The 18,048-nt window shown below is 33.0% G+C and overlaps 2 protein-coding genes and 1 non-coding gene across 7 annotated transcripts; 2 read left to right on the plus strand and 1 right to left on the minus strand.

Moving 5' to 3' along the window:
* The first annotated feature begins 3,224 nt into the window (after positions 1 to 3,224).
* TRNAN-GUU lies at positions 3,225 to 3,298 on the plus strand. Its single transcript has one exon. It is a non-coding gene; the product is annotated as a tRNA-Asn (tRNA).
* A 55-nt stretch (positions 3,299 to 3,353) lies between these two features.
* Positions 3,354 to 6,601, minus strand: LOC111445648 (5-formyltetrahydrofolate cyclo-ligase-like protein COG0212). 2 transcript variants are annotated; one of them, XM_023084161.1, is made up of 6 exons: positions 6,080 to 6,601; positions 5,873 to 5,963; positions 4,990 to 5,211; positions 4,653 to 4,733; positions 3,931 to 4,056; positions 3,354 to 3,684 (listed from the first exon to the last, which is right to left on the minus strand). In XM_023084161.1, the coding sequence occupies exons 1-6, from the start codon at positions 6,497 to 6,499 to the stop codon at positions 3,506 to 3,508; spliced, it is 1,119 nt and encodes a 372-aa protein (XP_022939929.1). In that variant the 5' UTR covers positions 6,500 to 6,601; the 3' UTR covers positions 3,354 to 3,505. The 2 variants fall into 2 exon arrangements, with proteins under 2 accessions (XP_022939929.1, XP_022939928.1); XM_023084160.1 differs by having other exon boundaries at positions 4,653 to 4,728; positions 4,985 to 5,211.
* Positions 6,602 to 6,883: 282 nt separating this feature from the next.
* On the plus strand, positions 6,884 to 14,726 carry LOC111445286. Of its 4 annotated transcripts, none has more exons than XM_023083576.1 (14): positions 6,884 to 7,094; positions 7,188 to 7,253; positions 8,588 to 8,653; positions 8,737 to 8,812; positions 9,019 to 9,096; positions 9,986 to 10,083; positions 10,499 to 10,572; positions 11,756 to 11,843; positions 11,939 to 12,096; positions 12,475 to 12,517; positions 12,620 to 12,685; positions 13,640 to 13,717; positions 14,270 to 14,414; positions 14,573 to 14,726. In XM_023083576.1, exons 1-13 carry the CDS (start codon positions 6,996 to 6,998, stop codon positions 14,384 to 14,386), a joined length of 1,107 nt encoding a protein of 368 aa, XP_022939344.1. In that variant the 5' UTR covers positions 6,884 to 6,995; the 3' UTR covers positions 14,387 to 14,414; positions 14,573 to 14,726. The 4 variants fall into 4 exon arrangements, with proteins under 4 accessions (XP_022939344.1, XP_022939345.1, XP_022939343.1 ...); XM_023083577.1 differs by adding an exon at positions 7,331 to 7,386 and having other exon boundaries at positions 14,270 to 14,659; XM_023083575.1 differs by having other exon boundaries at positions 14,270 to 14,659.
* Positions 14,727 to 18,048: the final 3,322 nt, after the last annotated feature.

Below are 18,048 nucleotides of genomic sequence, written 5' to 3' on the forward strand. Positions count from 1 at the left end.
TTTTTTTTTTTTTTTTTTTTTTTTTTTTTTTAATTTAAAATTTATTGAAATAAATAAAATTGTTAAGTATATTTACTAATAAATTATAGTTTACCATATATATCATATTTGATATTTTATTATAAGACAATTATCTAAATAACTGTCTTTCTAGCGTATTTGTTATTTCTATTTATTAATATTTACATATCCTTATAATTTATTTGATTATAAATAAGATAACTTTCACGAGACATTAAAAATTTATGAATTACAAATAAAATATTAATTTTGTGGGTTCATTTAATTTAGATACTTCGAATTAATTACATAATTTGGCTTTGGAGAATATACCATCTAAATTAATTTTGTCACGTTTATTTTATGGACAATAGCCATGAATTATTATTATTAATCAATTCATTTTATTTGCTTTCCGTTCTTTTTCCTTTGGCTCATTGGCTGACAGCTTTGTCAGCTATATATATATATAAAAATATAATTTTTAAATAAATATGATTAAGTATCATTATCATCGGATTCGCTTCCACTCTTTGTCTCGTGTCCCTGATTTGTGCAATAATCTCCTCTTAATAGCAATGATACATTGTTTTTTACCGTAATAATTATTACAAAATGAAATAAATCATCATTTTAATGCTACGTCATCAATATAACTGTCATGATACAGTCCGTTTATTACTGACGTGGAGTATGTTTTAAATAAATAGAGCTGTAATTATTAAAACTACATTGAAATAATGTTTTCTAAAAAAATTAATGTTTATTTTAAAAAAATTAAAAAAAAATGGTACTTTTGTGCGACCAAATCAAGAAAAAGGATGTTGATTGGCACGTGCGGGGGCAAAATAATTAAATGGAAGGAATTTGGTTGGGGGCGTGCCAATCCCACACCCGTGCAAGAGTCATAATTTTAATTAATAATAATAATAAAAAAAGAGGTTAATTGAATTTAAAAAAAAAGGCATAATTATAAGAGGACACGCGTCACAAGAATTATGGAGTTCCTCACTAATTCTCAAATAAATTATTTAATTTAATAATAATAATAAAAAATCTTTGCAGCCATTTTTTTAAATACCTTCGATAAAACAAATAAAAAATAAAAATATTTTGAAATAAACTCAGTTTTCACAAATTTTAAGTGAAGGGTGTTTTTTTTTCAAAGAATAATAAAAGTATGGGAAATTAATAATTGTTTAAAACATGCTTAAGGAAAAATTTTCGAAAAAAAAAAGTCAAATAAATAAAATTAATAGAATTTATATGAGTGGCTAAAAATCCATTGAGGGTTAATTATGAAAGGTTAGATTTTTTTGTTTTATTCACTATTTTTGGCAATGAGTTTGATTTTTTTTTTTTTTTAATTTGAATGAAAATTAACATTTTAGTAAAGAATATTAAATGCTAGTGCATGAATCTAGTTTTCAAAAATTCAAATTTTCTGTTCACATTCCGAATAATTATGGTAATTTTATTATCGAAGCATATGAATGAATCGAGACCATATTCAAATGAGAATATCTTAAAAATATAAACTTATCGTTTAGAAATGCTTGATAATTAATATTTATACTAACAAGGTATATTGTGTTAGACGAACACGACTCTCCACAATGATATGATATTGTCCACTTTGAGCATAAAGTCTCGTGGTTTTGCTTTGGGCTTCCCCAAAAGGCCTCATAGTTAGTATTCCTCACTTATAAACCTATGATTATTCCCTAAATTAGTCGATGTGGGACTTTTATCATCCAGCATATTGTACTGTTCGGTAGTTTAATCATAAGAACTCTACTACGAAGTATGTTTAGCTTAAAACAAAATTTTGATTTGTTTTCTTCTAATAAACATTTGAGTGAAGATAAATATGTAAAATGATCATGGGCCGGGGAAGATTGAGACGATTAGGTATTGAAATTTGATGCTAAATTACGAGCATTAATATAAATATATATCAACTTTTTAGATCTATAATTTGAGAACAGACGACCAAAATATATATATATATATATAAATTGAGAGAAAATTAAAGGTTAGGGAAAGAGAGTGTTTTAAGAAGTGAGAAAAGAATCTTCAAACTTTTTTACAAAAACATAAATTTAATTGACCAAATAATTGATTTTGGGACATGGGTTTGCCAACTTCTCAAATTTGTAGTGGAATTAATTATTTCCCTTTTCTTTTTCTTTTTGTAAATAAATTATAATTTTTTTTAATTTTTATTTGGAGGTTCATAAATTTTAATTTTAATTAGGTATAAGAGTTGAAAAAAAATCTTTTAGCTCGAGCAACCCGACCCTCTGTTTTCAGGTTTGATTAGGTCGTGTTGTTAAGTTATTTTTTCTTAAAATTATTTTAAAAAATATTGTCTATGTTACACCATTAACTAAAAATTAGGAACGGAGACAAATCTAAAAGGAATATAACTCAGTCCAATTTAATTTTAACTTTTTGTTTTTGAATAAGTGGTTTAAAATCATCTCTGGGGCGTTGACTTTTGAGTTTGGAAATATTTATTTTGAGAGTTGATATAATGGATTGGCATGCTGCTTTGCTTTGACTTTTGACTATTTTTTCTTAATTACATTTTCTACCAACCTGATGCAATAGTTTGAATTCTGTGGGTATGATTTATTTTATTCATAACTATTTTTGATCTTTTAATTTTGTATATTAAAAAATATATGTATATTTTATTTTTTTCAATTTCTTTATGCTTCCACATTTCTTGAAAAAACCTTGAATTTCTAGTGAAAATAATAAAAATAAATATTTGGTTAATTAAATAAATTTTTTAAAAAATCTAGATTATTATTTTTCAAATAAATAAAATAATTAATTAGTAAGTCACTTGAAAGAGAAAAAAAAAAAAAAAAAAAACCAAAAAGCTTGACTAGCAACTTGTTAAACTGGTACTTATAATCCAATAAACAAAATAAAGTTCAACCAAAAGACTTTGAAATTTAGTTATTTTTCTTTATTTTTTCTAAAAATAAATTGAAATAAAAAAAATTTATATTAGTTTTGATAAGACGAGAATAAAAAATAGTTATTCAACCTTATTATAAAAATAATAAATAAACTAAATATTTAGCTACGTTGCATATAATTTTTTGGGCTGTAATTTAAATACAATTTGCGTAATATCTGTGAAAATTCGGAAAATAAAAAATTAATTTTAACTATATTTAAATAAATAATGTTTCATTCGTATTAACAAAGCTGGAATAGCTCAGTTGGTTAGAGCGTGTGGCTGTTAACCACAAGGTCGGAGGTTCAAGCCCTCCTTCTAGCGTGCTTTCCTTCTATTTTATACCATTTTTTTATGAAAATTATTGCCATTGTCGAACTCCTTAAAGTATATATTTATATTTCATTTCTTTGTTGCTTTCAAATCTTCCTTGGAGGAGAGTTTTTATTCAACACCAAAACTAAGGAAGAAAGACGAGAAAAGAAAAAAACTAATGCAGGCTTGTTTCTTCTTCTCTCCATTTCCCCTTGATCAGTTCTTAGAGGAAGCACGTCGTCCAGGTTTCGAGCTTCGTTGAGCTGTTGGTGGTAATTTCTCCGATGGGCCACACGGCAGCGGTTTTCCGGTCTCCCGTTCGATCCGACGTTTGAGCTCCCTGAGTATTCGAACTTGGCTCAGCTTCTCAGGAGACAACATATCCCAGTAAATGCCTGCAATTCAGAACATTTTGGGGTGTTATATGAGACTCTCTTAATTGATATTTGACAAACTTGTTCATATACTCGCGTCCCTTCAATCTCAAGAATTCTTTTGAAATATGAAAAGAAAAGACATCTTTAGTAGGAAAAATTTTGACTTAATGTTCTACAAATATTGAATATAGATGCGGGCACCTGAAATAACAGGACTTGTATTTCAAGAGGGGAGTTTGGCATGGATAAAGCAAAGCTGCTAACCTTGGGGTTTAGGGATTTTCGTGTTGGTTAAAATGACCTGCGTTGGTGTGCATACGATGTCTACGGGCACGTCGTGGACTAATAGCTTCTCAACTGGAATATCATCAACCAATTGGCAATCATGCACTGCAAGACATTGGAAGTTCGTATTACGACGGGACATTTGATAAACATGTACAACCGAAAGTAAAAAGGCTATAACGACCCAAGCCCCCTGTTAGCAGATATTGTCTTTTTTGGACTTTTCCTTTAAAATGCGTCTACTAGGGAGAGGTTTCCACACCCTTATAAAGAATGCTTTGTTCTCCTCCCCAATCGATGTAGAATCTCACAAAGATTTTTAACAAGTATTAAGCAAACAGAGGTACCAATGACATGTAAGCTATCAATTTGTATCTAAACTTCTGGTTGTGTACCAACAGCTCTATGTGCACGAATTATCTCAACAGCTCGACAGAAGGTATCTCGACCGATAATTCTTTGTAGGTAAATTTGAAAACGAGTTCTCTTTTATCGAGGATGGGGGAGGTCTGAAAATGATATATATTGGGAAACTAACTGCTAAACTATCTACACGGCTAAAATTGCACGATCAAAGTTCATTTTGTAAAGAATATTTTGATATCAAGAACTGCAATTTATCAACACAACATCATGTTGCTGAAAATAATGAAAAGAATGAGATGCTACAAGATACGATAGAAGCAGAGTAGTTATACAACCAGAAGTAACAATTGGAGTCGAGTCATCAATGGCGCCCATGTACCGAAGCATTCCATATTCCAGTTCTGCAAATCCCTGCACTTTATAGTGGAATTTTAGAGTTTGTTTGAATCGAGTAAAGAAACATAGATAGAATCAAGTATACTCGTTCCATCGCATAAGAGGGCTTATTCGAATTCACTTTCTAAGGGCTTAAAAATACTTTGTTTAAGCATGTTTGCATGTTTGAAAACAGACCCTTAATCAATACATTCCATTTCCAAAGTGGCAAACCCGAGGATTATCAAATCTTCCGAGCAAATATGTTTTAAGCCAACAGTAACACTTTTACCTCACCCTTGCCAAGGCGAGCACCTGTTCTGGGATCAACAGCAACAGAGCCAATGACGATCAGATCAACTTTGATCTTTTCATCAAGTCCAATTGGCTTTCCATACTTTGCTACCCCAACAGAAGTGCAGGCCTCCTTGATGGTAGCAGAAGTCAGCATTCCGGATTCGACTATGGAGAAAAAACCTGTTCTCAACCGAGGCTGAGGTGTTAATAGTTTTTTGCCACCTGATCATAATCAAAATACAATTTAGTTTGTGATTTAACCCGAAAAAATCTGTCATGCTTGTCATGCTCGTCGGGAATCAAAGATGATACATACGATTCAGTGGAAGTTTACATTGTATTGATTCCATGTAACAGCCCAAGCCTACCGCTAGTAGATATTATCCTCTTTGGACTTTCCAATCAAGGACTTCCTCTCGAGGTTTTAAAACACGTCTACTAGGAAGAGGTTTCCACACCCTTATAAGGAATGCTTCGTTGCCTTCTCCAACCGATGTGGGATCTCACATTCAACAACCTGAAAATGATAACTAAATCGGACTACGTCGTCCACACATCCAACCACCACGTTTGATAGAAATTCATAATTTCAGATCTTTCTTAGTTTTAGTAATAAACTAAACTAAGACATGACCAGTTGACACATTTTGAAGTTTCCCCTCACATCACTCGTGCCAGTCTTTTGCCATACAATTTTGCACTTGGGCTTTGTAAGATTCGAATCCAACATCCTTGAGGTGAACTCTGTTCTTGATAATCACTAAAGGGTTGTGCAGAAAAGCAAAAAATGTATTGTTCACTTGCATTGAAACATAGTCTCTTGACGATATTGTAAATGGCAGACAGTGGTCGATATTTCATTAAAAGTATCAGCAGAACTGACCCATAAGTGTAAGAAGCCTCACACCCTTCTGAGGTGAATCCGGATTAACCTTCACGCACTGCGAATCCCTGAATACTTCCAAATCGCACAACTGATACAACTCAATTTCATCAGGTATATACGGAAGGAATCAAAATTTCCAACACAGAAAAGATCGACTCAAACATTTTCTTTCCAACAAAACAATTCAGGAATCAAGGAGCTCACTCTGTTAGCAGCTTCCATGGCGCCGACAAAATTAGGGATTCGATGATGAACAGGTCGGGGATTAGCAGCAATATTTTGAGATTCCATAAAATCCCAGATCCGTTTCCGGATCACCCACTTCCAAGCTTTCGGATCGTCGTCCAAAGCGCCTTCAGTGTCCCTAACTGAAGCTTCCGCCATGGATTTCATAGCTAGGGCGTCGAGGCGAGACCTCTCGGCCTCGAATGCAGCTTCGTCGAAAGCGCTATCGCGTTGGGTTTTTCTGCCGCCGTTTTTACTGCTCTCCAGCTTGAAATGCCTTTGGAACTGAAAATTTCTTCCGACGGGGATCGAATAAATGGAACTAGTCTTTCGAATCGCGTTGAGAAATGTGGATTTGACTGATAGTGGACGAGATAATTGCAGGAAGCTTGAATCCATCAAAGAAAATTTCAGTCAGGATGAACTGATGACTGCGAGTGTTCGCGCCTCGCGGATAGTTCGGCCCCGAAGACGATAAGATAATTCTTCATCCAACGACAATTTGTTTCTAAAAACGGTTTTTTTTTTCCTTTTATTATTATTATTATTGTGTAGTATAAATTCTAAAAACAATAAACGTTTTAATTATTAAAAAAATAAATAATTATGAGGTAAAATTATTATTATTAATTATTTCAATAATACTTTTAAAATTTTAATTTTTATTAAAGTTAAATTTAAAAATTAGCATTGTTAAACTTTAAAAAATTACTATTAATACACATAATTTTTTTTTTAAAAAAAAAATTTAATTAACAAACCTTATTTAAACCTAAAATGGCGGAAAATTCGGCCGGGTAGCATCGGTTTTATTACTGGGCGATTTCCTTTCTGGGCTTGGTGTATCAACTTTCAGTCCACCGCCGGAGATTTTTCCCGCCTCTGCAGCTAAGCAATGTTGAAGGCAAAAGGTCTGAGGAAGGCGGTTGTGCCGCCCGCTCTCATCGGCGATCCTTCTCCCGGGAACCTCCAGCCCACTCGTCTCGCCCTCCATGTACGTATTTTATTTTTCTTACTGCTTATTCATCCACCCTGAGTTCTTTATTCCGTCTCTTTCAATCTATTTTGGCTTCTGTTCTCCTTCTAGGTTAGTCCAGATGGTTCTTCCTGCTATGTCTTCATTGCTTCTGGTTCCCGTGTTTTTAAACTCCAGGTATGCTGCTGTATGCTTTTGAGCGTCTTGATATTGCAAAACGCGAACTAATGCGTCGTGTGGTGCTTTGATGTTAGATGTATGTGTTCGTAATAGAGTTGTATCGGAAAACAAGGCTGTTTTGTTGTTGCTAGTAAGTATAGCATTGTGTGGCGGATTGCAATGCGGATGGATTTTGGCGATTCGAACTGATTCTTTGATGCTTTTAGATTTATGTATTTCTTCTAGTGTCAAAGGGCTGTAAATGATCCATGAAGGAGGTTCTCATAGTCACCTCCAATTCTCTGATGTTTGTTTGCTTGTCTAAAGGAGGTCTGTGTCAGTTAACTCTCAGTCAATATGTTCTATCTAGTGCTCATACTTGGATTTTATATTGTTTTGAATCCCAACTAAGACTTCCTAATTCATCGAGAAAAGCTCCACAAGTATTTTGTGGCCTGCTATTACTTTTGAGGATGGCAGTAGTTTTATTGGACGATGAACGTAGGCTTGGAGTTGGCAACTTAAGGAGGAGGAATGTTGCTTTCTCCTCTTAATGGACGTGGTACTTTCATAAAGAAGGAGGATCTCTTTGGCATGAGATTACAGTTAGAAAGGCATAGCCCTTAAGTTCGGCATTAATGGAAGTGGTTGGTTTACTGCTATAACTCTGGTTACTAATTATACGAGTCCTTTACATTCATTTCCATTTGCAAGGAGGATATGAAAGAGGCTTCGATGTGAAATTTGGTAGAGGTTGATTTTGGGGCCTATTCTTGGGCTTCTGATCCTCTTTAACAGGACAAATTTTGAGATTTTTTTTTATCCAGCAATTTCTTAAAGTTTTACTGCCAATCAATGAAGGAAGGAGCTAATTTGTGGAATTTTCTTCTCTGAATGCCTCTTAATCAATAGGGAAGTTTTAGAATGGGTAGATATCTTATAATTTATTTCGAATTAGCTTGTCCTCGTCATTAGGTGATTATTTGATTTGGAATCTGAGCTCTTTGGGGTCCCTCTACAAATCTCTCTTTCTTCAACCCCAAGAGAGAGTCATACCTTATCTATGGAAAGCCATTTAAAAGGTTGGTTTTTGCTAAAAATTGGCGTTGGATTGTCATGTTGATGGGAGATGCTGTCACGTTGACTGTTGCCCCTTCTTTATGCGTGTAGGGCTTGAATCTAGGGGTTATTTCAGCATAGTTAGGTAAGACCTGAATAAAGTGACTGTTTGAATGCAGTGGCAACTGGCAACATATATTAATGGTTAATGTACTAAATCTATTTTATTTTGCGCCTGCCTTTCATTTTCGGTAAAATATTGATTGCAATATATTCCACTCTATTTTCTTTAGATTTCCATGGAAGAATCATCAGTCGTCGAGGGAAAAGATAGCTTACTGATTCCTGTACAGACAAAGGTATAGTAACATATTATAGTTTCAGTCATGGTATATCAATTGCTTAAGGTTACCTATTTGGTATATCAATTTGCTTATTGAAGGTTCTAGACTCTTTATTGCTGAATCGCTGTCCTCATCGCTCAGAGATCCAGAGCTTGGTCCTGGCTGAAGTTGATAGTTAAGTCAGCTTATTCTTGCTCACACCTGTTGTACATGTATAGAATGCCGTAGATGAAATATCTATATTTATAGCCACATAAAAAACAAAGAATCAACAACACATCATTTTCTATGAGTTGGACATCAACACACTACACAAACCATAGTCTCCAAGATTCATTTATTATTATTATCATAATTATTGATATGGTGCATTAATTCAGGATCCAATGACCTCTTACTGGGGACAGTTGACTCCTATGGTCACCTCATTGTTTCTAAGTTAGACGCCACTGGCAAAGGTACAATATCTTTACACTGTTTTGTTGTCAGGATACCAATGATTTACAGTCAAGTTCCATCATAGAATATCTGGAGCTTTTTTTTAATATTAGTCGAATAAGCTGCATGATGTTTGTACATGATACAAACACGTGTCATGACTTTCATTGACATGGTGCATATTAAAATTAACATCGTGCTCTTAATTCAATTTTGTTGTAACTAACCTTTACTAATGACAATTAAAAGTGGATTCGTTTCTTTAAGTTTTTTGCAATGCCCACTTTCAACTTGGCTTTTGGTGCGTCATAGCTGTGTGATAGGGTTTCTTACCTCCGTACTTGCTTTTAATTCCCTCAAGAGCATCTACCAAAATAAGTTACAAAATTAACTGCACTAGAAGGTTAGATAGAAAACAACGTTATCTAAAAGCATCCAATCGACAGGGTATTCTTTATGGTTATTTGGAACGAGCAAAATCAAAGAGTTTTTAAACAAAAGCACACATTTGAAGTATTTTTTGATCTTGTCATTTATTATGCTATTTCTTGGTGTAAATTGTTGAACATCTTTGCTTCATGTGGTTATGTTTCCCTTTCTTCCAATTGGGAAAGCCTTTTGAAATCACCGTGGATTATTCATCCCTTTTGTTAATTTAATACCTCAATGAAATTGTTTCTTACAACAAGATATTAAAATATAAACTTGATTGTTGTATATTCTTCCTTTTTTTTTTCTTTTCTGTAGATGTTCATTTCCCATTCATGGTTTTTCGGTCACCTTTACTTCTCTTAAAATTTGCCTTTTTTGCATGCCTGTGCTTCTGTTAACTGTTCTCGTTGTCTTCTATTTTGTTATATAATCTCTTCAAATGTACACTTAACCTTACAATTTTTCTTCAAATTTCAGATGCAGACAGGTTTACGTATTCCGTACTCCCTCAAAATTCAGGCCTTGGTGAGGGCAGTTGGGCAGGATTATGCTTCAGTCCAAGTGAAATGTTCACGGTTTTCTATTTCTTAATTCAAGAGTTTTTAAATGCTTAGAAGTCATTCCTTCTGCTATGTTCAAGATGCTTACTAGTCATCACATATATACGCATACAAACATACATCTTCAGAATAAAAAGTTTCTGCTATTATGTAACCGTAGGTAAAACTTAATTAGTGATTGCCGATTCCCATCCTTGGTTTTTCATTATGTAACTCTCTAAGTTTCAAGTTCTAATACAGACGCACGTACACTTACATCCTGAAACCTGATTTTAGAATTAAAGGACGGCGGCAGAGTGTTAAAAAAAAGAAATATCAGATGCTCTTTTCTACCTTTATTTAATCAGAAGAATTATCTTTTTTCATATTGATCTAGACCTTCAGACTACAGTAACCCACTAGGTACCATCGTGTTTTAAATTTCTTTCAGGCAGCTGTTGCTCATAGCTTTGGCAGAACTGTTGATATTTATGACCAGGATGTCCATGTTCGAACATTACGCACGTAAGTACTGACATTAGTTGCTTTATTCATTCTATTTATTGTGATACCTTTTTGGTGAGGTTCATTATCTTATCAGGTCTATCCGCATTGAAAACGGAGTTCACAAGGAAGGCAACATAACTGCATTCTATTTGGTTCTGTTAGCAGTAGGAACAATAGTTAACTATAAAAGTTAATAGGCTAACAGAAAATATCACCTTAGAGAGCACATAGAGGTATAACATCAAACATTTTGCAAGCAGTGACAATAGGTTGCCAAATTACCATGCTCAAGATTGTCATTTTGAGGGCTTCCCTTCAGATTTTCCATATTAATTAACTTCCTAATATACCTCTCTAGTTGCATGGCCACCTTTTTTTTTGGATCTTTAAACATAGAGGGTAATAAATGGAAGTGTTGAACAGTATAGATTGTGTTGAACCAAGTCGATTCAGTTTCTTATTAAAAAAGCAGTACAGATGGAGCAGGGATTACACTTCCATCCTTTGGAACGTGCCCTTTCTTTCGCCTATCAAGCTTCTCAGAAATTCTCCCTAATACAGTGCCAGTCTGGAGGATCTAAAAAGGGGCCTTTACATTGTCCATTAAGTTCTCTTCTATTGATGCATGATAGTTTGGATAACAGGGCTTCATGATCCTACTTCTTACCATGATTGAAATTCATTTTGGGCTGAGTTGAGAAGTCTTGTAGTGGGTCTATGAGGACAATGGGTGCTCAGCAAGAGATTCCAATAATCCAATGGGATTAGAACTCGAAGGATTTATGAGAAATTTGCTCGAGGAGAAGAGCTAGAAATATGACAAGATTTAACAAGAACTTGAACGGTTCAATTTTCTTTGCTTTTAACATTTTTGAATCATTTCAGTTTGAATGATTAAGGATGTCTTGGAATTATCCTTTTGAGCTCCGTTACAAGGCTGTTGAATTCTGCTTGGATTTCTTTTATGTGCACTATTGTCATGCTAATAAGAAGTTTTTCTCTTGAGAACTCTTTGAGAAATAATGTGTAAGAGGCCAGTTTCTTTCTTTGTGGTGGCATATTATGGCCTTTTTAGGGCTTCATTTTTAAGCTTCTTCATTTTGGCATTAAATGAATTCTTGAACATCTGTTCTTTTTTTTCCCCTGCTAAAAAGATAAAGATTTTGTGTGTGTGTTTTTTTTAATAAAATAATTGTTTCAGACTCTGGTATCCAACTGCATTGAGCTTTATTCAGAATCTTTCTTCTGAGGATGGAAGTTTTATATTAGCTGTCACCGAAGGTTGTCAGGTAAAAGTGTTTTTGAGACCACGTTTACTACCTAATAGGTCTTTTACTTTGTCTTCCATGGTGGCTTTCCTTTTCATCTAATGCAATAACTGCAGTTGACGATATGGGATTTGAGAATGAAAGAAAACGGTGGTTGTGTGCAAAGAATCTGTGGCTCTGTAGGTGATAACTTTTATGCTGTCTGCACATCCTCAAATGGTAATATTGCAGTGGGTGGGGCTGATCGAACTGTAACAATCTATGATCCTCGAAGGTGATTGCTGTTGAACCTTTTTACAAATACAACCTGCATATGTTTCTTTTCTTCCAAGTCGTCTTGCTTTTTGTACTGAATTATTTTGAGACCAGAACACGGGTTTATCTGTTTGAAATTACTTTCATGTATGGAGATTTGCTCAAGGAATTCCGATTCTTGAGATGTACACTTTTGATATAAGTCTTTCATTCATAAACAATTCACACGTTCACAACATTATAATGCCAAATGGTATAACTGTATTGACTGTACATGATTGTCAGTGATCCGTTAATTATGCTCTACAAGGATATGTGGTGAGAAAATAGAGTGTTAGCATGCTTTCAATTGCATATTCACCACAACTAAATGATGTAATTCACATTCAAAATTTAGGTGGTCAGCATTAACAAGATGGGTTCACTGCTCGAAGTATGAGGTTAGTGAGACTTTCCACCAATCCCCCCATGAAAATTAGTGTTTCCGATGAGTAGGTTTCTTTTAATTTTTCCACCAATGCCTCCATCTTTCTTATTTGCAGATTACGGGACTGGCTTTCTCATCAATTGACTCCGATTACATTTATGTCCAGGGAGTTGACTATGAGGTAAGCTTCTCAATTAATATGTTTCTTTCTATCAATTACAAAGGTTATGGAGTCTTTCTCATTGATATATATATATATATATATATATATTATCCCTTAGCTGAGCCATCTAACTCTTATGTGGTGGAAATTCCTCTATGCTCAGTATCTTGGCCTAGGAAACCAAAACTGGTCTCATCATACTTTTCCTAGGGTAGTAATGTTCATACTCAAATTATTCTAAAATCAGCACGTTCAAAAAATATATGGGTATTTCTCATTTGACTGTGAAGTGCATCTCAATGATGCATCGTGTGCCTTTGGGGAATTTCATTTCCCAAATTTCGTTTGGATGGCTTTCTTTGGTTACTTTCGGTGTGTTTTTGGCTTGTAATTATTCTTGGTATTTTATGGACTGTTTGGCTTGAATTTGTTTTGATGGATTAGGAGTCCTTAGAGGAGGTGGGGTCTATGGTTAGGTTCAACACCACGGGGTCCATAACCAAGTGGTTCTGTAATATCCTATCTCATAACCAAGTAGATCTGCTTGTCTCTTCATGCTGTGGCTTTGTTATTTTTTGTTCTACCCATTTATATTCTTTTCTTCGTTTTAAATGAAAGCCTTGCCTCTCATTGAAGAAAGTACATCTCGTTATGCTGACAAATTGATATTTTGTATGATGATACTGATGAAGTTCCTTTAATTTTAATCTCATTCTTGTTCTATTTTCTTCATTTTTGAGACCTCCAATTTGGGGCTGTACTTCATGTGTGTTCTATTCTATGTCCTGGTTGAGGTATCTATTGAACTTGCACATTTCCTCAGTCATTCAACTTTCCCGTGAAACTTAGCAAAGGATCTCATTATCATAACATTTACATGTTAGAACGATGGCTTTATAGTGCCTCATATGGTGCTCTTCTACTGATAAGGGGGAATTCTCTGAATGTTAACACAACGTGGAGATCATGCAGGTTTTTTGTGGTCAGTGGAAAGAAAGCAAGAAAGTATTTTCATTAAGAGGAGACTCAAATTGGCTTGGGTTTAGTAAGGTATTAAATGTCTCTTTATGTTGCATCAATTTTGTTCTGTTTGAACCAATGAAAAATCCTTTGCTAAATTTGGAGTTATTTTGGCTGAGTAAAGTTCAATGCTGTGATTGGTTAATTTTTCGCGAGCATGGCAAGTTTGTATGTTATTAACTTGACCGTAGAGTTTAACTGAACCTGACATCTTGACCTTGGATAATTCTGTCATCATGCTACCTCGAACATCACCCTCAGTTACTAGCAACCGAGATTGGATGATAAAAATATATTTGCTACAGTCATAATTGAAAGTCTTGAATGATTCCCCATTTCATGGAAGGTGTTTGGAGAAAGCAAAGCATATTGACAAATAATCAGCATTTATTCAAACTTAAGATTTTTCTACCTTACAAAAGGCTAATGTGATGGCAAATCATCATTCATTTCTCAAGATTATATCAGTCCATTATTGTTTCTTCGAGAAACTTGTATTGACCTTATAATCAATATAACGACAATTCCTCGTGCTGTTTGGGGAAAGTGATTATGACATATCGGTTCTATGTCAAATTTCAGAGCTGCAGGAGGGATGTCTTAGGCGGATGGTGTGATTCAGGTAGCATCTTCTTGACAGATGTTGCCAATGACAGCAAAGCGGACACTTCAAATGGCTTCGTCAATGGCCTTTCCTGAGTCCATCTTCTGCTGTCTTCTCTTAACGGTACTCTTCCTCCTGATATCAATAATTTTAAGTTAGTACTGAAGCAGCTAGTTAGGTTTTAGTCAAACAATCCTTTGATTTATTTCCCATCAGAATGCTCATTATTCAATGCACTGTCTACTAGTACTGATCCAGCAGTTTGCTTTATACATTGTTAGGTGATTCTAGTACCCTTGCACATGAGGTAAACCCTTACTCCACATATTATTTAAGCAACCTCATAATAATTGTTGTTACTGTAGAAACACAAATATTTATTTAGTGGTGTGAAATATTACAAAAAGAGGAGGAAAGCTCTAGATTCCCTAGCCATAGGATACAAAAAATTCTTCTAATACAACAACTAGGTGGGGATTTCGACTCTTTTATCACGGTCGTTTCGTTTATTTCAATTTCGATGGCTATGGTGAAGCAAATCTGAATGAAATGGATTCTTGAGGTCAATCAAACCAGTCTTAGCAACAAGGAACCGCTTGATTGGACTGGGTCATTTTGAGATAGATTTGGCAAATAAATCATTCACTTGGTTAGGATTAGGACAGACTTGAAAGCCATGGGTCATTTTGAGGCTTTCTAAACTTAATTATGAACATTTCAAAGTCAAAGGGTCAAGAAATGCTGGATCTGGGGTTTTTCTGTGCCCTCTAGTTGGGTTGCGTTTGTGGAGTTTTAATCCCTTTCTTTCGTCACAGCAACCAGGAAAACCTGAAAAACGTAGGGCCCCTCTCCTCTGATATCATCCATCTGATCAAACAGCCCACCAACTGCCATCAACTTACACTATCTAATATGGCTGTCTTAGCTGTTCCTCCATCACATTTCTTCCCGTCACATCTCCTTCTTCCTGCCCTTTTCATTTTAGGTTTAAATTCTATTTTGATCCCTTTTTTTTTTTGTTTCTTATTTGATCTGGTCTCTAAACTTTCAAGCATGTTATTCTTCTTTATACTTCCCATTAAAAAAAAAAAAAACTATTCTAATTTATTGGTTAAAGTATGATTTTGATCTCTATACTTTAGTTTAGTTATGTACTTTCAAATGTCTTAATTATTCTATGTATTTTTTAATAAATCTTAAAAGTAGTCATTGCAAATAGTTTATTGTTGATTTTGTTTAGTAAAAAAAAAAGCTCTATTAGTATTTCCTTTATAAAATGTCTTTCTTACATGAAATTTATCATTATTTTGACCAATTTTGATAAAGAAAAATGATTTCAAATGACTAAATTTTGAATTGTTGACTTTGTTTAGTAAACGTAGTTTAATATGGAAGGAAATGGTTGTTGATTTGTTCAGAATTGTTCTGAAAGTCTAGAAGGGAGGAGGCCATGATTTTGTAGCGTTAATTTAAAAATTATGTGCCATGTTTCAAAACCCTACAGATTAAAATATTACTGAACCTATCTATATCTATGAGGTAGGACAGTGATTGCTCCAAAAAAGTGCTTCAATTTTTCCTTCCCTTTCCCATTTCCAAGTGAAATCCAACGAAATGGTCAACTCTTTCTGCCATCCCTTTTCTGGAATAATATATCTTAGAATCCAAGTTACTTTCCCAAGGGAAGTTCCTCAATATTTTTAGGATTTAGGGTTCTTAATATTCTGGGATTGTGGGTTGATTGATATATTTTTAGGGAAATTCCAAATGAATGTATGGATATAAAACTTAAAAACAAAATATTCTTAATTCTGCTCGTCAATCCTAGTTTTGTAATGTTTGATATGGTAACAGTCCTAACCACCGTCAGTAAATATTATCTGTTTTTTTGCCTGTTATTCATGGTTTTAAAATATGTCTATTAGGAAGAGGTTTTTACACATTTATAAGGAGTGCTTTGTGTACTAGGGACGATATTGACTAGTAGTGAGTTTGAGTTGTGGGTCAGAATGAGTTATTAGGGACAATATTGACTAGTAATGAGTTTGAGTTGTGGGTCAGAATGAGTTATACAATCTTTTAGGATACGCAGATTGGTAAAAGTTTTTTTATTTTTTTCAAATTGTAGATAGCATTTGTTTTCTTTTTATCTTAATTTCAAAATCTCTCTGCTACTCCTCTCCTCTCCCTGTGTCCCTAAATTTACTTTAGGTTATACTAATTAAAATTTTAAATAAATTCATTTCAAATCAACTTAAAATGATGTAAATAAAAAAATTCAAATAATTTTTTCTAAGTAGAGAAAAATAGAAGATAGGATTTTTCTTTTAAAAAACCAACCAAAATATCAAATATATATATATCCTAGTAAATATAAAATAAAAACATGAAAGAAAAATGATAAATCATAGGTTTGCTTGATAAATAGCTACGATTCCAGATACCAAGCTTCTTAAATGGGTTTATTATGGTTTTTATGATGAGAGTAAGAAACGTGAAGAAAAGAAAAAACCTGAAATTAAATTTTTTTTTTGATGCTCTAGTTTGGTTCAAATTATTTCTATTGGATACCATATTTCATATTGAGGTTATGCATTAAAAACAAAAATCGAATTTGTATTCTTAAATTTGGAGGATTGTATTTGTTAACATTTCAAATTAACATTAATATTGGTATCAATTTAAATTTTAGACTTTTGAAATTAAGTCTAAACTATTTTAGAGGAGATTAGAAGGAATGAAGAATATGCTGAATCCGACTGTTTTAACTAATTATATATTAGTTTCTATATTTGAAATCATGTGAAGATTATGCATTAACGTTTTTAAATTGATGCAAATTAATTAGGGCTTTAATTAATAGAATTATTAAGGATGCAAACTTCCATGTTTAGGGGTCTAGATGGATTTTTTTTATTATAAAAAAGTGAACTTTTTCTATTTTTGTAAATTATTATAATATTACACATATTCCTTCAAATATATGATTCCAATAAGTTTAAAGTAATAAAAGAGATGTTTATTGTTTTAATAATAGCTAAATTGCTAGTGGACAATGTGTATATATATATATTTTGTGAGTTCTCATCTATGCCTATTTCTTTAGTATAAATGAAATTATGTGTTATTTATTTATTTATTTATATTTTCAACTTGGAGTGTTCTTAATTTTTTATCCAATTTGGCCTGTAATTTGAAATTGATTATTTTTGTCATAGTTTTTTTTTTTTAAAATTCAATTTCAACGCAACACATTAAAAAAAAAGAATTTTTTTTATATGTTTGTATTATAAAATAAAATTGATTACTGGTAGAATTAAGAATGTATGCTTAAATTTAAAGTTTTTATTATGAAGGTGCAACTAGAGATAACTATTAACTTTTTTTTTTTTAAGTATTTATTAACTATTATATTTTGAATATTATTATCAAAATGATCTCAAATAGTATCATTATTTGAATTACATCTAAATATAATTTTCAAATTTAAAATCCAACATCCAACATATGTGATATAGGACTATTCAAAAATAAAAAATAAATAAATAAAATAAAAAACCCATGTAAATAAATAAAATAAGTGCATCGTTTTCTATACATTGGATACCCTTTCTCCATATTAAAATAAATATGACATTTATAATACATGTGCTCATAAATGAAATGTCAAGCAAAGTGGCAATATTCACGTATCTTAGGGGTTATTCTGCAAAAAAAAAAAAAAAAAAAAAAAAAAAAAAAAAAAAAAAAAAAAAAA

The sequence above is a fragment of the Cucurbita moschata genome, unplaced genomic scaffold, assembly GCF_002738365.1.
Source record: "Cucurbita moschata cultivar Rifu unplaced genomic scaffold, Cmos_1.0 Cmo_Scf00007, whole genome shotgun sequence".
Classification (NCBI taxonomy): domain Eukaryota; kingdom Viridiplantae; phylum Streptophyta; class Magnoliopsida; order Cucurbitales; family Cucurbitaceae; genus Cucurbita; species Cucurbita moschata.